Genomic DNA, 23,047 nt, shown 5'->3' on the forward strand with positions numbered 1-23,047 from the left:
TGTCGCCGAATGGCCGAGATCTGGATGCGCCGCCGTTGCCTGCTCGTGAAGAATGATGCGGAAAGGAGACGGGGGGATGAAGGGGACGGAGACTTCAACCAAGTCGTGCGAGTGGGCCGGGTCCAAAAGCCAAGGGGTTTTTTATTCGCAATCAGATCACGATGAGTCGACAACACTGGAGGATGAGAGGGTCGACTCGAAGCTGGTGTACGTGGCCCTGATGGGTCGACCCACCAACCACTGTAGGTGCCCTCACGTAGTCCGATGATCCAAGTAGTTGCATCTGTAAATTGGAGAGAGAAGTTTTAGGCCTGCAATGCAAGTGCAAGCAAACATGAGTTTGTCTCCTCAATCTGAATTTTCTCGGTGCTCATATGAGAAGGTGACCATTGCACCTGCCTGCTTTGCGACAGTCCTGCAGCAAGCAACTCTGATCCGTCCGAATTTAGAGGAAAATGATTACAGGGAAACGGTAGTGGCATGAGTAAATACCATCATCCATCATTAATATAATCCATAGTACATGAAGCCTGAAGGATGTCCAAAATCAGCTGCTTGCAATGGTACGAGCAGAACTCAGCTGGCATGTGGCACAGTAGCACCGAGCCCGCACCGGCATCAGCACTCCAAGGCAGCAGCATCTGTAGCATGCAGCATCGCGGTGAACAGTTCTTTAACGCTTCCGCGGAGGAAGCACCGCCATTCTCTTGGGTGCTGCCGATCAGCTCCTGAATCTCCTTCACGCGCCGCCTCATCTCTCAGCCCCTTTCGCGGTGTCCCCCATCACCGTCTCCTGGACCTCCGCCAGCCGCTGCCGCTCGACCACCGACGACGAGCCCTCGGCGTTGCCCCTCGCCACCTCGACGCAGGCGCCCCACTCCCGCTCCAGCATCTCGCAGTTGAAGAACTGGTCCCCTTGCAGCGGCCACCCGATGATGGGCACGCCGTGCGCCACGCTCTCCAGCACCGAGTTCCACCCGCAGTGGCTCAGGAACGCGCCGGTCGACGCGTGCGCCAGGATGCTCAGCTGCGGCGCCCACCCGCGGACCAGGAGACCCGTGTCGTTGGAGCGCACCCTCTCCTCGAACCCTTCCGGCAGCCACTTGTCCAATCCGAACGTTTCGGTGTCGTCGCCGAGCCCGACGGGCGGCCGGATGGCCCAGAGGAATGGCCGGCCGGTGAGCTCGAGCGCCGCGGCCAGTTCCATCATTTGGTCTGGCCGTAAGCTATTCTGGGAGCCGAACGAGATGTACAGAACCGACAAATTCAACTTCTCACGGGCGTCCAGCCACCGCATGACGCTGTCGCGGTGGCTGGTGTGCTGTGTCGGGAGGCGGATAAGCGGGCCGATGGGCAAGACAGGCACGCCCATGGTTCGCCGGAGCATGCGCAGCCCGGCCGGCTCCAACTCCTCCGCGGTGTTGATGAGCACGGCGTCGGTGCCGTACCCGAGAGCTATCTGCCGGCGATGAAAGGCGGACCACGGGTCCGTGCCGTCGGCGAGGAGGAGGTGCGCCGGGAGCTGCGAGCGGTGGACCGTGACCTCCGGGTGGTCCGGCAGGCAGAACGCCTCCGCCTCGCCTCCGGGCGCGCGCCGGTGCGGGAGGTGGTTCCAGAGCGAGTGGTACACCACGCTGCCGAACGCGCCGCAGGAGTCGAAGAACGCGTGGCCTGCTCCGCGCCGGCCCGCGGCGGCGGTCGTCCACGCCTGGAAGGGGTCAGCGACGACGACGACCGGTTCTTCTTCAGCAGCGTCGACGCAGACGCCGGCCAGGAAGGCGTCGAAGGCGGCTTGGAGCGCGGGCGACTCGGTAGACTGGAAAAGCGCGAGGAAGTGGCGGACGTGGACGGTGTCGGCGGACTCGGCCCCCGCCGGCAGGCCGTGCTCCTCTGGCGCGAAGGGCAGCGCGTGAAACCTGAGGAACGGCGCCCCCGCCGCCGCCGCGGAGGAGGAGCTTGCGCGGAGCGCGACCACGTTGCGCGGGGTGGACACGAGCGTGATGGCCGCCGTGGGCAGCGCGGCGTGGAGGCGCGCCGCGAGGGAGAGGAACGCGGCGAAGTGGCCCTGCGCCGGGAACGGGACGAGGATGACGTGCATGCGTACGTCGCTGGGCATGGTTGGTGACCATCTGCCTGGAGACTGGAGAGCAATGCAAACAACGTTCCACGTTCTCGTCTGCTTTTAGACAAACTAAGGGCTCGTTCGGTTAAGTCGTTTTGACGCCAGGAATCAATCCGGCCAGTGGGGCTTATATAAATTAAAGTAATGATTTCGGTCGGAATTCTTCCTGAGCTTCATTCCCAAAGAAGTGAACGGGGCCTAACACGGAAGACTCATGTTCCGCGAGGGAATAGAATAATGATGATACTTTACGATTATTACAAACCATGTTTTATAGATGGTGTGCGCGCGCTTTTGTCATAGTTTTAAGGGGGTGTTTGAACGTAGGGGTTAAAGTTTAGGTGTTAAAGTTTAAGAGGTGTCATATCGGATGTCACGTGGAGTGTTGTATGGGACGTTCAGATACTAATAAAAAAACAAATTACAGAATCCGTCAGTAATCTGCGAGACGAATTTATTAAGCCTAATTAATTCATCATTAGCACATTTTACTGTAGCACCACGTTGTCAAATCATGGATTAATTAGGTTTAATAAATTCGTCTCCCAAATTAATCTCAATCTGTAAATTTAGTTTCGTTATTAATCTATATTTAATACTCCGTGCATGTGTCAACCATCTGACGGGACAGCGAACCTCCTAAGATATATTTTCATTGGAATGTATGGTACTAATCAAGAAGTTAAAAAGTTGATGCAATCATGCAATGGACCACATCATGCGTTCACCACAATTTTCGGCCTGCCCTCTTTCCTGCATTTTTAGAGCCGTTGGGTCGGTTCAGTGGTGACATACATAATTACGTATACCTGCCATAGACCATGGTTGTGTTGTTGAGCAGTACTGTTCGCTTGGTTAGCCATCAACGCTAGTACCTAGTACCGTAAGCCGCACAACGACTGGACGCAATCCAGCTGCAAGGTCACTCTCGAGCTATCAGGGCAGTCCCAACGTGACAAGAAGTAGCGAGGACAGGATTGTATTGATAGAGTTTAATTGTCAGCTATTACATGATGTCGGAAGCGAACGAAGATGCGTTGCCTCACTGGTAGCTATGAGTCATATTTGGTAGCTATGCCATTTTCTCAATGAATCTGGCAATAAGGCCAGGGGATCATTCATTCTCCATAATGCTCCCCTTCTTAATATGAACTTATGAAATTAATATATTAAGGTCATGCACCGAACAAAAAACTAGTTAGTCCATAAGGATCTGAGTTAATGGGTGAGCTAATCTTTAGCTAAGCCCCCAACTAGTTGTTAATCCACTAGTTGGCAAAACATAGCTAATTGAGTCTAATAGGGGCCACCAATCTCGAAAAAGTCAAACAATAGTATTTGCATAGAAATAATATTATACATTAGTCCTAGGATCAATACAACACAGGACTAATTTGTAGCTAGCTAACTGTTAGCCAACTAACAATTAGTCCTAGTCCTAGTCCAGACTAACAACTAGTCCTAATCAATGTTTTCTGAACGGCTTATCGTTCCTAATCAGTCTGGTACCGATCAGGACGATCATGATGATTAATCGACGATCAGGACGATTAATCGACCTCTGATCGGTCTAATCGTCTATATAATCGTCCAGCATATAGCAGGACCATATAAGTATATATCATATATGTATGGTATATATATATAATATACCATATACTACAAGGACTGAAACATCCGGAGCAGTTGAGGATGCTGTACCAGCACCACCTGATGCAACTGATGAGCTTGCACCAGCACCTCCTTCAGGATTAGGCCCAGGCATGATGACTTCCACTGCAAGCTGTCGCCTTCGATTTTCTTCTACGTAAGTTCAGCAAAGAGCCAAAGAAACAAAGCATCAAGATTTGAGCATAGTGCAGAGGAAAGGAGATGACAGAAATGACAGAACAAAGTCGATTTAATAACTCACCTTCAGAGGAGAAGCTCATCTTCGTGCTCCCTGGACCAGCAGCCTGCAGGTGGGGAAGAGAATAGGCGACCCTGCAGCAGAAGGGAGGAGGAAGCAGCAAGCAGCAGGGAAGATCCACGGATGGGCTGCTTGGATTGGAACTGGAAGGGAGGGAGGAGGGAGTGAGATGCACGCAGCAGGGAAGAGATGGAGCTCAGCTCCACACACAGCGGGAGTGAGGAGTACTGAGGACTGAGGAGAGAAAGAGTGGGGGTGAGGTATATAAGAGAAACCCTAATGGACCTGGCCCAAATAAATATAGCCCAGTAAATTAAAGTAGCCCTCTGCCTATTTAGTGCTGATCAGCAAAGAGGCCTAATCAGACGATTAATCACGATTAATCGGACGATTAGGTTTCTGATCGCTCGGATCAAATCGGAGGGCCTAATAAAGTGCTAAGTACTGATAAGGACGATTAATCGGACGATCAGAAAACATGGGTCCTAATCAATACAAGCAGGGCTTAAGTTATGTTGATTTCCTATACCCGCCTTTATAAAGTGCTTCGGATCATTCCTGTGTAGGAGAGATTTAGAGATATATCCATAACCAGAGTCAAAAGTTATTAAAGTAGCAGACGAACTAGAAGTCTACCAATGTCACAAAAAAGAACTACATGTAGCATCGAGGCTTACAATTTCTAAAAGATTCGAGCTCTTTGAGGCTCCTCTCTCAATTATTTGACATATTTTTCTTTGATACAAGATACAAATAAGAGAAGTTTAAATTTAAATACATGAAGACACTCCATTTCTACCTTCGAAATGTGGCTTATATATAATCAATAATGCCATAACGTCGATCACAGTCTCATTAGTTATACTTCTCTTCTATTTACCATTAGCTTAACACGTAATCATCATAGAAGAATCATTCATAGGCAATATGTACATACCTATTGTTCCCAAACATGCAATCAACTAATAAAGAAACTCAATTAACGTTCCTTTGTGCAGGGACATAAATTACATTATTTGACAAAACATAGCAATGGGAGAGTGTAGCGGCCACATCTTCAAACTTGGCAATTCAACACTCCAGTCATGTGTTTCCCCATTGCTAATCTCTAGATAGTAAGGATACCCTGTAAATTAGTAATATGCACATAGCACCTGAATTAATCCTCCAATATCAACATAAAGTATTCACAAGTGAAATTACAACATAACTCATAATTACCCTTTTTTTTATCAAGCCAATCCTTAAAGCCATTATTGTCCTGCACATGCCCGTCTTCCCAGTACCTGCAAAAAGCACACAAATGTAGACCAACAAGTTGTTTCAAAGTTCATGCAACGACGCCCAACCGAGGCACAAAAATCTTGTGCACTTCTGACGTCCACCATTGGTGCAAGAATGCTCCACAGTGTGAACGTGTGGCACAGTAAGGGCCTGTTTGGATCACTAGTTCAAGGACAAAGTTTAGTCCTTGAACTAAAGGAACTAAAGTTTAATCGCTGATGGGGTGTTTGGATCCATGTGCTAAACTTTAGTCTTTCACCCTACAATGACCAATTTGCCTACAAAGAGAAGAGGAGGGGACGCAGTTGAGGAAGAAGAGGAGCCTCGCTCGAGCTCGGGTCCGGCTTGGTGCCGCCGTACGAGATCCGCCGCCACCGCAGGGATCTCCAGGGCGCGGTGCGGAGGAGCGCAGGGATCTCTGGGGCGCGGTGCGGAGTAGCGCAGGGACCTCTTGCTACCGTGGCGCACGGTGCTGGGAGGGCAAGCTCCGTGCAGGCGAGCGCTGCTTGGGCGCACTGCGAGTGGGAAGCGCGGTGAGGTGGCCGCGGTGCGCAGGCGAACAGGAGGCGTGGGGCGGCGCGCTGCGAGCCTGAGATGCGAATAGGAGCGGGGGCGGGTTGGGGTGGGTGGGTTGGGGCTATTAGGTGTGCACTACACATGTATAATTTTGACTTGAACGGAAACCCTGCTGACAATTCTGTTCACCTTGTCCATTCAGTTTCTGTTTTCCAATGTTTTCAGCTTCTTCATCAATCATTTGTGCACAAGCCTTGAAATGATTTTGCATGCTCTTCAACAGAGAATCCGGAGGCTGCAGCCACATATGCCTTGCACAAATGATATACTTAGTTTCACGTAAGAATTTCCATATATCTAAATCAATAACTAATAAACCAAGATAATACAATGTCTGCTACAGCATGAGCAGTACTGTACTACAGAAACTTTGGAGGCAATTTTCACCTAAATTTAATTAGAGAAGATTATAGGAAGTCATCAAAAAAGGCTGGACAACAAAAAAATGATTATGGTTTTTAACAACTGACAGACTGCTTCTTTTCAAAGAAGGCAAAAGAGAGACAGGAAACTGTAAAAAATTTCAGCAGGATCAAATAGGTGGTTTCTGATGCCAATCTACAAATAAGATAAAGAAAGCCCTGTGCTGCTGAAATCCAAGAGACCATGACCGGAACACATATCTGTATTCTCTGTCTCTCTGACACTAGTAATTTCTTATATCGCAAGCAAGTAAGCAACATAAGCATGATTCCAGACAACAACAAAAAAATACTTAGGCAATTGTAGTGATGCACATTACTCATTACAAGAAACATGGGTTTTGAATAGCATGGAACAATCTAACCTTCCATATCTGACAGAATTGTAACTTGTAACAAAACAAAAGCAAGACACAGAATCGACATTAATTGAAAGTCAGACAGCTGAACAGAAGCAGATTTCTCAGAAGTGAACAATTTAACTAGAAAAAATAAAAGGTGCGTGTGATCAGTAAAAAGAAATACTTACAAATAGGACAAATATGCAACCAGACAAAGTCGGTTTCTCAGAAGTGCTTCCTTTAGCCACGGACTGTTGGAATTTACAGAGCCCAGAATTCAAACAACTGACCACTGCATCACACCAGTCGTAAGACTTGATCTTTTTCACAGAACGGATTCCATCATAGTAATGACAGCTGGCTCCGCTAGAACTGCTCGGGCACAGAAATATAGAGAGCACTACTAACATGAAGATCCTACCAAATCTTTCACCCACAAGGTCAGGAGTAATCATGGCAATAAGATCTTGAATCTTTGGAGCTAACGGTCCTGGAGTTGTATCATTAGCAATAACACATTTCAACTCCTGAGAAGCTCTTGATTTAATCTTAGCTCCACCACGAGGAATTCCAAGAATCCAATGGACTGTGCGACCATCTATCTTGAATGCACAAGTTCCTGGGATTTTGATAGATTGTGTCTCCTTATCATAGCACCTTGCCAACCAGACAATAAGCTGCTTATAAGGCATGATACTGCATTTCAGCTTAAGTATGGAACCAAACCCACATTGCTTAACCAGCTGTATCTGAGCTTCAGTAAGACCACCTATCCACCTTCAACAGCTTAGGCATTGAAAATTGACTTTGGAATGACTGAAAAAATAAAAGAAAGACTAGTTAGTATTTTCTTAGTCAATTCACCACAAATGAACTATCTGGAAGCTACATTTAGCTTATTACTGTAAGAACTCACTCGCTATTATAACCTGAAACATATGACCTGAATGCAAACCAACATTTGTAGCAGAGTCAGAGTACGAAAACAGAGTCATTGCAATTCTGGGAACACTATAGGTAGCATTTGAGACTAGACAATCTTCAGATCCTTCTATTCAGAACCTACGTGTCGGATTTGGAGGTTTAATTCTACCCCCCTCTCTTTTCATAATTATTATAGGTCAATCTTGGTCAAGTTTGGCTGGCTAAGTTCTTCGGAAAATATATTAACGTTCAAAACACAAGTATTTTCAACTTGCATAAACTTAAACATGCAAGTTGAAAAAACTAACTTGCAAACAAAAGATTACTCAACAAGTTCAACATAATAACTTGCAGAACACAAGTAAACCAGACAAGTTATGTCTGAAAGTTGAAGACACAAGTTATAAAAGTCAACTTCAACATACTAACTTTTAAACAAAACATGACCATACATCTTCATATATATAAGTTATGTCTGCAAATAAGTACAAGGTGCTACTTAATCCATTTGGAAAAAAGACACAACAAAAAACTATGAATAGAGCAAAGACAGCACTCACTATAGATTCATTGCATGTGCTCTCACCACTGTCACTCCCATCCCCATCATTGTGATTGTCATCAGAAGCACCAGAAGAACCAGATTCCTAAATAAAAGAACTCAGTTAGCACACGGTGCGCAGGCGAACAGGAGGCGTGGGGCGGCGCGCTGCGAGCCTGAGATGTGAATAGGAGCGGGGGCGGTTTGGGGTGGGTGGGTTGGGGGTATTAGGTGTCCACTGCACCCTCCAAGGCACTTTTAGCCCAGTTTAGGGCCCCTTGAGGAGCAAATGAACTAAACTTTAGTCCTCCACATTTGTTCACTTTTAATCCACCTGTTTGGATCCCCATGGCAAAAAAAAAAAGGCTAAAAGTGCAGGACTAAAGTTTTGCCATTCCAGCTCCAAAATTACAATTTCATTGTCTTCTATGTAGCAACGAAGCTTGAGAAGTGAAAAACCTACATAAAAGGGGGCCAATTCAAAAGAATGTCCTATTTTATCATGTAGGTGTGTACAGGAAAGATGGCACAAATATTAAAAGGCTGATCTGCACTCTGTATCATGCTACTAGCCTTGCCTTATTGATGATAGAGGTATTTGTCAAGTAATACAGCTTTCCACCAACCAGGACTACAGCTCATCCCTTAAAGATCCTATGGCTATTATCTTCTACCTGAATCTGAGTTTTCAAGCTAGCTCCCTATATCACCAGAATTGAAGGCAGCATATTAAATATGAATAGTGAACATTGAGCTTTGTAGACTTGCAAGATTTGACCAAACCTTCACTACTGAAAGATCTATCATGCCAGCATATCCAAAGAGTTGGCTCATTTAGAATCTGAGGTAGTTGCGGGATCAACAGCAGTGGTGTCTTCATTGCTGATTTTCTCATAAGCAACTCCCTCACGGTTCTTGAATAAAGCAACATGCTTCTTGTAATCTTCAAGCTCCTCCTCCAGCTTCTCAATAAACTGGCTGGTATGCTCAAGGGATTGTAGATATCTATATTTCTCTAAGGCCTATGGTGAACGAAAAAATATCATCATTACATAAAGGCCTTAAATAAAACTGAGTAAATTAGATTGATGTGTATATATATATAAAAAAACAACCAGGTATATTTGGACATCAAGCTGCATAGGCTACTGTAGCACAAAATGACTAGCTTTAGTTACCTTCAGCTTTGAAAGTGTATCAGGAGGTGACATCACCTTTGGTTGCACATAGTTCTTCCCCCGATAAAAGATAATTGTATTATTGGGTTTAATATCAATGACTGCCTTTGCTGGCCTTGTCAATTCCTCAGCATACTCGTAAGCTTGGCCAGGCCGACAAGGCTTGCAAACCACCTTCACGGTCTCATGATTCTTCCAATGGAGGTGCATGTTGAGAACCACACCACCAAAAACCCCTCTCCTCCCAACAGGAACATAATTCTTCTTCTTCTCCCCAGTTCGCTTGAGATAAAACTTCTCCTCCTCAGTAAGAATCTCAGGGTCATGAACTGGCTCCGGTGTCCTCGGGACCTCATACTTCCTCAGCTTCTCAATCAACCATTCCTCCTTCCTCTTAGCCTAAATTTCCACGAAACAACTTGTCAATGCAGCTATAATCCTAGTAAATCAACAAATCCATTGGCGAGCTAGCACAAACAACGCACCAGAATATAGTGAAGTTCAGACCTTTTCAAGCTTGTATCTGATCCTAACTTCGGGGTTGGGTGACTTCATCTTCTTCTTGGCCTTGAGGCGGTACCACTTGAGCTGGTTGACCTTGGCCTTCCTCGACATCTTCTTCTTTGGAGGCGACTGCTGCCTCCCCTTCTGCTTGGCGACGCCCATGCTGCCGACCCCGAACCTCGCAAACTTGCCATCCGTATCGAGCGTGATCGCCGTGCTCCCGCACCTCATGGGCTGCTGGAACCACGGCCTCCACCTCCGCCGGTGTACCTCTGGCCCAAACCATCCCCACAAACGCTCGAACGACGCAGCAGGAGATGAGGAAGAGGAGCCGCACATTCGATGCCACGAATCGCTGAAAAATAAACAGCCAGTTCGGCGAAGATTAGACCGAGCACGGAAACGGCGATTGAGCTGGAGAGGGGCGAGGGGGCTAACCGAATCTGAATGGAGGCCAGAAACGCGACGGAGCCGACGGGTCGCCACCGTAGGATCCGCGGCGCGAGGGCCGCCATGGCAACAGGCACTAGCCCGGCGGCCGAGGAGGATGGGCCCGCCGGCCACCGACCGCTGAGGGTTTTAGGCCTCGAAATGTGAGGTTTGCGTGCGCTAGGTCGACAGCGAGGGCACGATCAGCCGCGGCGGCGAAGGGGCGGGCTGCGGGTGGCACGGCGGCCGCCAGGGCGCAAAGAATTAGGCCTGTAAACAGGTCACATTTCCACCAATCTCTCAATCGCCAATTTTAGGCATATGAAAACCTTCGTCTCTAACTCATCCCTTTGTTCGCCAATTTTAGGCATATGAAAACTTCCATCAGAACTAGAAGAATGCAACCCTCCAACTCATCCCTTTGTTCGGACTTTTCTCCTTCAGAAGAAGAATCTCCCTCGTCAGCCATCTGTAACCAAATGTATTTCATAAAAAAAAAAATCAGAATCACTTAATAAAAGAGATCATAACTAACAGGATGAATCAGCTGACAGTATAGTTCCTTCTTATAATTTCATAACTAATTAATCCAACCTAACAGAATATACAATCCAAAAGAATCAACAAATGCACAGATTGTTCAAAAAGATCACTGGTGGTAGCCTATCAGTGGCCAATCCCTGGAACTCAGCTGCTATCTGTCAACGCACTGAGGCACCATCTATCTGAATCTATCACGCTCTTTCTGCTCACCAGGAATTGCCAATGTAGAGTAATAATCCCCAATTCATAGCAACAAGCATCTAAAAATGCAGTAACAGATGAGACAAAGTCGCCGAACAGCACGGCAAGCACGGGGGGCAAAGGAGCAGCAAAAGGAGGGCGGTGGCGGTCATCAGGGCCAGGACGTCGAGCGGCGACGACGAGGGAGACGGGGTCGGAGCCGAGGACGGTGAACCAGCGCCGGTCGCGCACGACAGCGAGGAAATTGGGGACGCCATGCAGGGTAGGCAAGGACGAACGACAGAGCACGCTTTCAGAAAAGAGAAGACCTAGAGAACTACTCCACATGGCCTCGAATCGAATCCCCCAACAAATGCAAATCACGGCGAAAAGAGAGGAGGCGCAGCGAGAGGAGGGCGGTGGCGGTCAGCAGCGCCCGGACGACGCCGGAGCCCGGGACGGGGCCCGGGCCGGCGAACCCGCGGCGGCCACGCAAGGCAGGGAAGGAGCGGGGAGAGAAGGGACGTGGCACTCAGCAGTGCCTGGAACCGCGCGGCGCCATGACCTAGAACACCTCTAATCGAATCCCGCGATAATGGCAATGACGGAGAAACGAGAGAGAAGAGAACTCGGCTCAGCAATACCTCACGACGATTTCCGAAGGACACCCACCAGCAGGGATCCCTCGAATCAGATCCGGCGAGGTCGCCCCAAGGAGAAGAGCGATGGGGAGAGAAGATGAATGACCGCACTGTTCAAAATCGCCGCCCGCTTCGTTTGGGCGTCGTGTGGAAGGGGGAGGGGGCGCTCGTCACGTGCAATACACGGAAAGGGACCGGTGGACGGGAAAGGAAAGGGAAGCGCTGTCGGATCGTTGGCTCGAAAATTATACGGTGAACGGGAAGTGGGATTGGGGTACTCTGTGTCACTTCCTTCTCGTCGTGATTTACGGGTTGATAATTTTAATTTAATTTATAGAAAATATGTATAATATTTTTATTTTTAAATAAATTTATTAAAAAATTAAATTTAAATATCTATCAATGATACTAATTATGTGTCGTAAATATTAATATTTTTAATATATATTTAGTCAAAGTTATTTCTCGAGAAGCGAAGACGACAGATATTTAGGGACGGAGGTAGTACGTAGTCAGGTTGGTCAATAGCGACTCATTACAATAGATACCAGAGTGTCTACTAGCAAATAAACACTAAAAGGAGTCCATAAAAAATTCAAAAAAAAATTAATCTAGGAATCATACTTATGAGTTATAGAGTATGATTTAGGGGAAAACAATCTAAAATTGGTTTCATCATTTTTTGAACTAGATTTTTTTAGGATCAAACAAGATTTAGTGTTTTTAATTGCCTCAATTTTTTAGACAAAAAATAGTAGGATAAATATTTTTTTGAAAAAGTACAGTCCATTTTTTTACCTTTAAACTATCAAGAAGTCCTATTTATCTCCCTCGCAGCTGATCTGGCACCACATAGTCGCCTTCCATTACTGCCTAGCGTGAAAACAAATGGTTTTAAAATATTTAGGGATGGTAAAGATCCAGCTTTATAAATGATAGGTGAAAATCGAAGGATCGCAAAAGTCGATAGCGGAAATGATTTTTTTTCTAGTGGATGGCTGAGCCTCGTTAACAATCTTCCCAACTTACAAAGGAGTTCGTCTTAGCAGGCCCTATTAAAGAGCCTGTTCACATCATATTAGGCCTCTGGCCCTCTTACCGCACAGCAGTCCTCTCTCGACTCTAGCCCACCATCCCTTCCCTTGGGCCTTGGCACACCCTTCTGTCCTCGCAAGGGCGGCAGTCGGCAATGCCTCAATGGGCAAAGTGGGCCTCCTTTTCAGAAAGAGAAAACGTTTACCAAAATGCTATTTTTTACTCCAAAAAAATGATAGAATTTGTACTACTACAATTTATTAAACGAACATATTATACACAAGTCCAAGTTGAGTGCATAATATACAGGGACTACAACAGCACTATTTTCTCCTTATATCTCTCTAAAAATAAACACTAAATCTATCCGGTATAGATCGACTCCTCCTACATTTTGTCTCAGATAGACCCCATTACTTATGTGAGATTGCATTTTGCCGCAGTCCAACAGTGAAAAATAATTGCAGAAGGATTACAGGCAAAACCAAGTATCCCGCCTCTGTTCATCTCAGTTTCGCGCGCCATTTGCTGCTGGTGCTGTACTTCGCCCATGACATGGCCACGACCTCCGGCACCTGCCTGTCGGCCAAGCCGGCCATCGCTCTAGCCCTCGTCACCTTCTTCGCCAGGAGCCGCCATGTCTTGTCCGCTTTCTCAGCCTGCATCTTCGCCGTGAAATGGCTGCGCAAAATTGAAAAAACCAAGTCAGAATCTGAGTGAAGAAAACCAAGTCAATCTTGAGGGTGTTTAAATCCACATGCTAAAGTTTAAGGGTGTCATATCAGGTGTCACATGGGTGTCATATCGAGTGTTTGAATAGTAATAATAAAACAAATTACACAAGTCCTCAGTAATCCGCAAAACGAATTTATTAAACCTAATTAATCCATCATTAGCACATATTTACTGTAGCACCATATTATCAAATCATGAGCTAATTAGGTTTAAAAAATCCGTCTCGCAAATTAGTCTCAATATATGCATTTAGTTTCATAATTAGTCTATATTTAATACTTCATGTGTCATTTGATGTGATAGGAGCTAAAGTTTTCGGAGCGGGAAATAAACAAGGCTGAGTCCTCAATTCAGAATGCATGTACTCCTACACTCCTGCTAGACTGCTAGTATTATATGCATGGGTCGGTCAGATCTTTTTGGTGGTGATTCTCAGAGGCAGTGCCATGCCGGCCGTTCGTGTCATTGTCACGGAAATGATTGAAAGCTAACCCAGTACGAGCGAACGATTCCTATTAGCCGAGTCCGAGAGGGCATCTCGCCAACCAACCAGATTCTTGGCTGGCGATCGCAATGGCTTCGTACGATCGCCGGACGCTCGTGGAGCTGTGAATGAAAAGAAAATCTGATATTTCCCGATCGTGCTGTCCGAGTCGGAGAGATAGATCGATTCACCATTTTACTACTGCGTAAAACATCTCACCTGCAGAGCGGCACGCGGCACGGCTGGTCCTGCTCCGGCCGGTCGCACACGGAGGCGTGGAGGCGGAAGAGCTGCAGCATGCGCTTGCACCGCGCGCAGCCGCCCGGCGCCACCTTGCGCACGCACGTCGCGAAGTGTCGCATCAGCAGCCGCAGGCCCTGGCACGTGGCGTCGCCGTCGCCGTCCCCCGCGCACGTGCCAGCAGGGCCTGCGGACGGGGACGGCTCGTCGTCGGCGGCGGCGAAGATGCGGTCGAGGGAGCCCATGGCGTTGCCGAGCTGCCGGTACGCCTCCTGCGACGCCCGCGCCCGCGCCCACCGCGCCCGCCGGGTGTCCGCGTCCTCCAGCAGCTGGAGGAGCTCCAGCTCCAGCGCCGGGTCGTGGAGCCGCGCGAAGCGCCACCCGTCGGACGCCTCGACGGCGGCGAAGTCCTTGTCGGCCAGGCGCGCGCACCGCGTGTACAGCCGCGGCGCGTCGCAGAGCCTCGCCAGCTTGAGCATGTCCACGGCGCGGTCCGCGGTGAGCCGCGCCGACACGGCGGCCTCGGCGGCGCGCTTCAGCCACCCGACGCGGTACGCGTGCGCCAGCGCCAGCAGCTGCGGCCCGTGCGCGGCCACCAACTGCTCCATTCCAGGCGCCACCCTGCGAGCGCGCATTGCGACGGCCGCGTCAGACTTTGATTTCCCTCTCTCGCTAGTGGAGAACCGAGATTCGTTCGTTGACGTTACCTGGAGGAGTAGAGGAGGTGGAGGAAGGCGAGGACGGCGTCGCAGGGCACGCCGAGGACGGCGACGGTGCAGTCGGCGGCGGCGCCCCACCCGCGGCAGCGTGCCCTGTCGATCATCCTCTCCAGCACCGGCGACGCCGAGCCCTGGAATTATCCCAAACCAAAAATAAAAGACCGCGATCAGCAACCACACCACACGGCGATCGAGTCGACCAGAACTAAACCGAGGCAGAAGAAGGGGGGAAGATGAGTGCCTTACAAGAACGTAGGAGTGCGCCGCGATGGTCTGGCCGTCCGACGTGACGATCCGCACGTCGGCCGCCGACGCCCGGAGCGCGTCGAGATCCGCGTACAGCGCCATGGATTTCCCTTCTGGCTTCTCCTGATGCCTCCGAATCTCCCCCTCCACCGAATTACCTGGGAATGTGATCTAAACTAACCTAACGAACTGGTGCAAGAATGGATCTCCCGGCGTTGTTGGAACAGAAGGGGATTTGCGGGAACCGGGAATGGAGCAGCTCAAAGCTCAGCGACAGCTATATAGAGGAAGCGCGGGGGGAGATATCTGCAGAAGATACAGCTATACGGCAGACGCGGGGTTGCAACGAGAAGGCAGGCGATTTGGGGAGCAGCCTGCCCGTGTGGAGACGCGTCGGTGACCATTCCCGCCGCTCCCGGGACTAGGATCCGAGTCAGCAGGCCGACGGCGGGTAAGGCCGCGGCTGGGCCCGCCGGCAGAGGCCTCGAGGGAGTGGACGGGGACGGCACGTCAGCGCAAGCGCAGGCCACTAGTTCGGCGACGGAGATTTGATTCGGAGTTGTTGGTTCTTTTGGCTCGGGTGTTGCTGACTCGGCAACGCGCGTTAATTAATCGCGTGCACTGGATGCATATCCGGACGAGGAGCAGTAGTGTAGTACGACCATGAACTAATTTCATTTCATACTCCCTTCAAAAAAAGATTAATTTCTTACATTTTTAACTATGGTACTAAAACAAGGCCTCTTTGGCACGGTTCTAAACACTCGACTATACGCTAGACAAAACCGGTGAAGCAAAACGCAGTAGCTTCATCGGCTCCTAATTTAATTTAAAAGAGATAAAAGGATTCCTTCCTATAGTTCATAAAAGAACCAGAGTTGAATCTGATAAAAGCTCTACCAAACAAAACCTAAGTGTCATCATATTTATCATATAATATAGTTTAATAATAATCTATAACAATTCACTTTGGTCCGTTCGAAATGTGCATCCTAAAAACACATTTAGATTGGTGATCCTTTCTCTTTCAGAGACCATGGACTATTAATCGTGTGGATCGCAACTGATGGGTGAAGTTTCACCTACTCCATCTGTCCCTTTTTATCTATCGTTCTCACTTTCAAAAAGTCAAACATATTTAACTTTCTCACTTTTCAAAAATCAAACATATTTAACTTTGACCAAAATATATAAGAAAATATTGATGTTTATGGTACATAATTAATATCATTAGGTAGATCACTGAATTTATTTTTCTAATAAACTTATTTAGAGATATAAATATTGTTAATATTTTGTACAAATATAGCTAAAATTAAGAAAGTTTGGTCAGCACGTTTCTCACGATGACAAATAAAAAAGGATCGAGGGAATATCCTGCTTTAAGGCTTACGAGCGGAGCAACAATTTAGGGGGTGTTTGGGTTGCCCCTTTTAAATTTTAGTCGTTGTCCCATCGGATGCTTGGACACATGCATGGAGTATTAAATATAGACTAATTACGAAACTAATTACATAGTTTGCGACTAATTTATGAGATGAATCTTTTGAGCCTATTTAGTTCATGATTTGACAATGTTTTGCTACAGTAACATGTGCTAATGACGCATTAATTAGGCTTAAAAAATTCATCTCGTGGAGTACTGACGGATTATGTAATTTATTTTTTTATTAGTATCCGAACACCCCATGCAACATCCTTCTCCGACACACCTCCTAAATTTTAGTAGCTGGATCCAAACACCCCCTCATTATCTCCTCTTCACAACAACAACAAGGTAGACGAACCATAAAAACCCCTGTCGCCCTCGCGGCCTCGTTTGGGAGTTTTGCTATTTACCATTCCCTCCGTACACAAAGGAATATAATTCTCGTTTTTTCAGAAGTCAAATAGTTTAAATTCTAATAAAAATTTTATGAAAATTACTAACATTCATGATATAAAACCACTAGATTAATTATGAAATATATTTTATAGTAAACTTTAATTATTATAGACAAAAAAGTATTAATATTATAAACTTGATAAAACTCAAACTAGTTTAAATGGCACGAACCTCATAGTTGTGTTCCTCTCTGGACGGACGATGCAGAGGATTAGATAAATCGTAAGATATTGGCTGTATTTGTCTCTTTGACTTTGATAGCCAATCACGGGGAGACGTAACAGATAGGCGCGGTAGGCTATCAGTTTCGGTGGGTACATACTCCGTATACATCGCGAAAAGCGAATGGAAAACCAACCTCGCATCGGTCGGCTGGGCGGGCCCTATGTGACTGAGGCTCTCTCACCTCATTGGTCGGGAAAACCGACGGCTGAGGCTCGCTCGCACGGTTCAGCATCCCATTTACCGTGCACGTCGCCATCGGACAAGGGGGCTGTTTGGAAGCTTGTCAGGCGTCCTTGTCAATTCCTCAGCATACTCGTAAACTTGGCCAGGCCGACAAGGCTTGCAAACCACCTTCACGGTCTCATGATTCTTCCAATGGAGGTGCATGTTGAGAACCACACCACCAAAAACCCCTCTCCTCCCAACAGGAACATAATTCTTCTTCTTCTCCCCGTTCGCTTGAGATAAAACTTCTCCTCAGTAAGAATCTCAGGGTCATGAACTGGCTCCGGTGTCCTCGGGACCTCATACTTCCTCAGCTTCTCAATCAACCATTCCTCCTTCCTCTTAGCCTAAATTTCCACGAAACAACTTGTCAATGCAGCTATAATCCTAGTAAATCAACAAATCCATTGGCGAGCTAGCACAAACAATGCACCAGAATATAGTGAAGTTCAGACCTTTTCAAGCTTGTATCTGATCCTAACTTCGGGGTTGGGTGACTTCATCTTCTTCTTGGCCTTGAGGCGGTACCACTTGAGCTGGTTGACCTTGGCCTTCCTCGACATCTTCTTCTTCTTTGGAGGCGACTGCTTGGCGACGCCCGTGTTGCCGACCCCGAACCTCGCAAACTTGTCGTCCGTATCGAGCGTGATCGCCGTGCTCCCGCACCTCACGGGTTGCTGGAACCACGGCCTCCACCTCCGCCCGTGTACCTCTGGCCCAAACCATCCCCACAAACGCTCGAACGACGCAGCAGGAGATGAGGAAGAGGAGCCACAAATTCGATGCCACGAATCGCTGAAAAATAAACAGCCAGTTCGGCGAAGATTAGACCGAGCACGGAAACGGCGATTGAGCTGGAGAGGGGTGAGCGGACTAACCGAATCCGAATGGAGGCCAGAAACGCGACGGAGCCGACGGGTCGCCGCCGTAGGATCCGCGGCGCGAGGGCCGCCATGGCGACAGGCACTAGCCCGGCGGCCGAGGAGGATGGGTCCGCCGGCCACCGACCGCTGAGGATTTTAGGCCTCAAAATGTGAGGTTTGCGTGCGCTAGATCGACAGCGAGGGCACGATCAGCCGCGGCGGCAAAGGGGCGGGCTGCGGGTGGCGCGGCGGCCGCCGGGGCGCAAAGAATTAGACCTGTAAACAGGTCACATTTCCACCAATCTCTCAATCGTCAATTTTAGGCATATGAAAGCCTTCGTCTCTAGTCTCTACCGTCTACCAACTACCGATTCACATTTCACAATCAATCAATCACCAATTCCAACCGTGTGCAATGTACAATAGTGTACTGTCTCAATACTCATTTTACTCACCAGAGAAGCAGAGAAGCACTCTTACAGAGAAGGCGAGGAGCGGGCACCGCGCAGGCCGCACCGCCGCAGGGATGCTGGCCGCTGGCAGACTGGGCGCCCAGCGGAGCTGCGGCTATGCAGCTGCGCAGGCCGGCTGCCCGCGCACGAGGACGAGGACGAGGACGGCTGGACACACAGAGCAGGTCGGCGCCGACTCTCAGTAGGAAGACCACATGATCAGGAGACAGAAGAAACAAGGCGGCGGCATCGATTTTTGGGCAGTTCGACCAGTGGAAGGTTGGAAGCGTAGTCCAGGTTGCCAGTGGCGGAGCTGGTGAAAATCAACGCCTAGGGCCACCAAGCCGCCTAAGCAATTCATAATAGGCTTCACACAGGCAACAAATAAAATAATAACTTATTCCGGCAAGCCTATTTTATTTGCAAAGTCTTATTCCGGCAAGACTATTTTACCGCATCAAATAACTTGAGCAAATTGTAAAAATATCCTGTTCTAGCATACAGAAAGATGAACTTATTCAGATACCCCATTTTAGTTCCACCTTAAATAGGCATAGATCAATGAATAACAATAAAAACATTTAAAAAAAAGATTATCTTCCAATGATCAATGAAGCAATCACCGCCTGCTAACGAGTAATCAAGAAAACTAGAATGGATCATGCCTTAAAAAGGAGATTGGAAAAACTCGAAGCATGGAGTACCAGGCCTAAACACTAACATGCTTGCTTGCTTCTCTCATCCAGCCACACGAACGAGTCAACACCGATTGCCGGCCACCAGGACACCCAATTGAATGGCGCACGACACAGGGATTGGAGAAATTCGCTCTCTGTTCGCCTAAAATCCAAGCATTGCACCAGCTCACCTCCAATCCAAGGATACGCCGCTTCGCTGGAGCTGCAAGCCGTGCGGCTAGGGTTTGGACTATGGTCGAGCCGCAGAGCAACTGACGCGCCGCCTCATCTCAGCCCTTTTCGCGGTGTCCCCCATCACCGTCTCCAGGACCTCCGCCAGCCGCTGCCGCTCGACCACCGACGACGAGCCCTCGGCGTTGCCCCTCGCCACCTCGACGCAGGCGCCCCACTCCCGCTCCAGCATCTCGCAGTTGAAGAACTGGTCCCCTTGCAGCGGCCACCCGATGATGGGCACGCCGTGCGCCACGCTCTCCAGCACCGAGTTCCACCCGCAGTGGCTCAGGAACGCGCCGGTCGACGCGTGCGCCAGGATGCTCAGCTGCGGCGCCCACCCGCGGACCAGGAGACCCGTGTCGTTGGAGCGCACCCTCTCCTCGAACCCTTCCGGCAGCCACTTGTCCAATCCGAACGTTTCGGTGTCATCGCCGAGCCCGACGGGCGGCCGGATGGCCCAGAGGAATGGCCGGCCGGTGAGCTCGAGCGCCGCGGCCAGTTCCATCATTTGGTCTGGCCGTAAGCTATTCTGGGAGCCGAACGAGATGTACAGAACCGATAAATTCAACTTCTCACGGGCGTCCAGCCACCGCATGACGCTGTCGCGGTGGCTGGTGTGCTGTGTCGGGAGGCGGATAAGCGGGCCGATGGGCAAGACAGGCACGCCCAAGGTTCGCCGGAGCATGCGCAGCCCGGCCGGCTCCAACTCCTCCGCGGTGTTGATGAGCACGGCGTCGGTGCCGTACCCGAGCGCTATCTGCCGGCGATGAAAGGCGGACCACGGGTCCGTGCCGTCGGCGAGGAGGAGGTGCGCCGGGAGCTGCGAGCGGTGGACCGTGACCTCCGGGTGGTCCGGCAGGCAGAACGCCTCCGCCTCGCCTCCGGGCGCGCGCCGGTGCGGGAGGTGGTTCCAGAGCGAGTGGTACACCACGCTGCCGAACGCGCCGCAGGAGTCGAAGAACGCGTGGCCTGCTCCGCGCCGGCCCGCGGCGGCGGTCGTCCACGCCTGGAAGGGGTCAGCGACGACGACGACCGGTTCTTCTTCAGCAGCGTCGACGCAGACGCCGGCCAGGAAGGCGTCGAAGGCGGCTTGGAGCGCGGGCGACTTGGTAGACTGGAAAAGCGCGAGGAAGTGGCGGACGTGGACGGTGTCGGCGGACTCGGCCCCCGCCGGCAGGCCGTGCTCCTCTGGCGCGAAGGGCAGCGCGTGGAACCTGAGGAACGGCGCCCCCGCCGCCGCCGTGGAGGAGGAGCTTGCGCGGAGCGCGACCACGTTGCGCGGGGTGGACACGAGCGTGATGGCCGCCGTGGGCAGCGCGGCGTGGAGGCGCGCCGCGAGGGAGAGGAACGCGGCGAAGTGGCCCTGCGCCGGGAACGGGACGAGGATGACGTGCATGCGTACGTCGCTGGGCATGGTTGGTGACCATCTGCCTGGAGACCGGAGAGCAATGCAAACAACGTTCCACGTTCTCGTCTGCTTTTAGACAAACTAACACGGAAGACCCATGTTCCGCGAGGGAATAGAATAATGATGATACTTTACGATTATTACAAACCATGTTTTATAGATGGTGTGCGCGCGCTTTTGGCATAGTTTTTAAGGGGTGTTTGAACGTAGGGGTTAAAGTTTAAGAGATGTCATATCGGATGTCACGTGAAGTGTTGTGTGGGATATTCGGATACTAATAAAAAAATAAATTACAGAATCCGTCAGTAACCCACGAGACGAATTTATTAAGCCTAATTAATTCATCATTAGCATATTTTACTGTAGCACCATGCTGTCAAATCATGGACTAATTAGGTTTAATAAATTCGTCTCCCAAACTAATCTCAATCTGTAAATTTAGTTTCATAATTAGTCTATATTTAATACTCCATGCATGTGTCAACTATTTGATGGGACAGCGATTAAAGTTTGGGAGGTGGAATCAACCACCTCCTAAGATATATTTTCATTGGAATGTATGGTACTAATCAAGAAGTTAAAAAGTTGATGCAATCATGCAATGGACCACGTCATGCGTTCACCACAATTTTCGGCCTGGCCTCTTTCCTGCATTTTTAGAGCCGTTGAGTCGGTTCAGTGGTGACATACATAATTACGTATACCTGCCATGGACCATGGTTGTGTTGTTGAGCAGTACTGTTCGCTTGGTTAGCCATCAAAGCTAGTACCTAGTACCGTAAGCCGCACAACGACTGGACGCAATCCAGCTGCAAGGTCACTCTCGAGCTATCAGGGCAGTCCCAACGTGACAAGAAGTAGCGAGGACAGGATTGTATTGATAGAGTTTAATTGTCAGCTATTACATGATGTCGGAAGCGAACGAAGATGCGTTGCCTCACTGGTAGCTATGAGTCATATTTGGTAGCTATGCCATTTTCTCAATGAATCTGGCAATAGGACCAGGGGATCATTCATTCTCCATAATGCTCCCCTTCTTAATATGAACTTATGCACTTAATATATTAAAAACTAGTTAGTCCATAAGGATCTGAGTTAATGGGTGAGCTAATCTTTAGCTAAGCCCCCAACTAGTTGTTAATCCACTAGTTGGCAAAACATAGCTAATTGGGTCTAATAGGAGCAACCAATCTCGAAAAAGTCAAACAATAGTATTTGTGTGGAAATAATATTATACATTAGTCCTATGATCAATACAACACAGGACTAATTTGTAGCTAGCTAACTGTTAGCCAGCTAACAATTAGTCCTAGTCCTAGTCTGGACTAACAACTAGTCCTAATCAATACAAGCAGGGCTTAAGTTATGTTGATTTCCTATACCCGCCTTTATAAAGTGCTTCGGATCATTCGTGTGTAGGAGAGATTTAGAGATATATCCATAACCAGAGTCAAAAGTTATTAAGGTAGCAGACGAACTAGAAGTCTACCAATGTCACAAAAAAGAACTACATGTAGCATCGAGGCGTACAATTTCTAAAAGATTCGAGCTCTTTGAGGCTCCTCTCTCAATTATTTGACATATTTTTCTTTGATACAAGATACGAATAAGAGAAGTTTAAATTTAAATACATGAAGACACTCCATTTCTACCTTCCAAATGTGGCTTATATATAATCAATAATGCCATAACGTTGATCACGGTCTCATTAGTTATACTTCTCTTCTATTTACCATTAGCTTAACACGTAATCATCATAGAAGAATCATTCATAGGCAATATGTACATACCTATTGTTCCCAAACATGCAATCAACTAATAAAGAAACTCAATTAACGTTCCTTTGTGCAGGGACATAAATTACATTATTTGACAAAACATAGCAATGGGAGAGTGTAGCGGCCACATCTTCAAACTTGGCAATTCAACACTCCAGTCATGTGTTTCCCCATTGCTAATCTCAAGATAGTAAGGATACCCTGTAAATTAGTAATATGCACATAGCACCTGAATTAATCCTCCAAT

The 23,047-nt window shown here is 48.5% G+C and overlaps 3 protein-coding genes and 2 pseudogenes across 10 annotated transcripts; all 5 read right to left on the reverse strand.

The window, feature by feature from the left end:
- Positions 1 to 249: 249 nt before the first annotated feature.
- Positions 250 to 2,229, reverse strand: LOC136530583 (UDP-glycosyltransferase 92A1-like; annotated as a pseudogene).
- A 2,503-nt stretch (positions 2,230 to 4,732) lies between these two features.
- Positions 4,733 to 11,784, reverse strand: LOC136530582 (uncharacterized CRM domain-containing protein At3g25440, chloroplastic-like). Of its 6 annotated transcripts, none has more exons than XR_010777815.1 (10): positions 11,598 to 11,784; positions 10,240 to 10,699; positions 9,805 to 10,156; positions 9,298 to 9,696; positions 8,903 to 9,141; positions 8,698 to 8,820; positions 8,139 to 8,225; positions 6,843 to 7,470; positions 5,253 to 6,142; positions 4,733 to 5,157 (listed from the first exon to the last, which is right to left on the reverse strand). XR_010777815.1 is itself a non-coding variant. In XM_066523305.1 (5 exons), exons 2-5 carry the CDS (start codon positions 10,314 to 10,316, stop codon positions 8,950 to 8,952), a joined length of 1,020 nt encoding a protein of 339 aa, XP_066379402.1. In that variant the 5' UTR covers positions 10,317 to 10,699; positions 11,598 to 11,784; the 3' UTR covers positions 8,253 to 8,949. The 6 variants fall into 6 exon arrangements, 1 of the variants encoding a protein (XP_066379402.1); XR_010777813.1 differs by lacking the exon at positions 8,698 to 8,820 and having other exon boundaries at positions 4,736 to 5,157; positions 5,253 to 5,317; positions 6,021 to 6,142; XR_010777814.1 differs by having other exon boundaries at positions 8,698 to 9,141.
- A 1,078-nt stretch (positions 11,785 to 12,862) lies between these two features.
- On the reverse strand, positions 12,863 to 15,667 carry LOC136530590 (BTB/POZ and TAZ domain-containing protein 2-like). 2 transcript variants are annotated; one of them, XM_066523312.1, is made up of 5 exons: positions 15,054 to 15,667; positions 14,796 to 14,938; positions 14,068 to 14,709; positions 13,857 to 13,970; positions 13,182 to 13,310 (listed from the first exon to the last, which is right to left on the reverse strand). In XM_066523312.1, exons 1-4 carry the CDS (start codon positions 15,153 to 15,155, stop codon positions 13,880 to 13,882), a joined length of 978 nt encoding a protein of 325 aa, XP_066379409.1. In that variant the 5' UTR covers positions 15,156 to 15,667; the 3' UTR covers positions 13,182 to 13,310; positions 13,857 to 13,879. The 2 variants fall into 2 exon arrangements, with proteins under 2 accessions (XP_066379408.1, XP_066379409.1); XM_066523311.1 differs by lacking the exon at positions 13,857 to 13,970 and having other exon boundaries at positions 12,863 to 13,310; positions 15,054 to 15,648.
- Positions 15,668 to 17,121: 1,454 nt separating this feature from the next.
- On the reverse strand, positions 17,122 to 18,401 carry LOC136530589 (uncharacterized CRM domain-containing protein At3g25440, chloroplastic-like; annotated as a pseudogene).
- On the reverse strand, positions 18,374 to 21,125 carry LOC136530588 (UDP-glycosyltransferase 92A1-like). 2 transcript variants are annotated; one of them, XM_066523310.1, is made up of 2 exons: positions 18,732 to 21,125; positions 18,374 to 18,437 (listed from the first exon to the last, which is right to left on the reverse strand). In XM_066523310.1, exon 1 carries the CDS (start codon positions 21,026 to 21,028, stop codon positions 19,631 to 19,633), a length of 1,398 nt encoding a protein of 465 aa, XP_066379407.1. In that variant the 5' UTR covers positions 21,029 to 21,125; the 3' UTR covers positions 18,374 to 18,437; positions 18,732 to 19,630. The 2 variants fall into 2 exon arrangements, with proteins under 2 accessions (XP_066379407.1, XP_066379405.1); XM_066523308.1 differs by having other exon boundaries at positions 18,375 to 18,527; positions 18,707 to 21,125.
- Between the last annotated feature and the right edge of the window lie 1,922 nt (positions 21,126 to 23,047).

Source organism: Miscanthus floridulus, unplaced genomic scaffold, assembly GCF_019320115.1.
Source record: "Miscanthus floridulus cultivar M001 unplaced genomic scaffold, ASM1932011v1 fs_159_2_3, whole genome shotgun sequence".
NCBI classification, from domain to species: Eukaryota; Viridiplantae; Streptophyta; class Magnoliopsida; order Poales; family Poaceae; genus Miscanthus; species Miscanthus floridulus.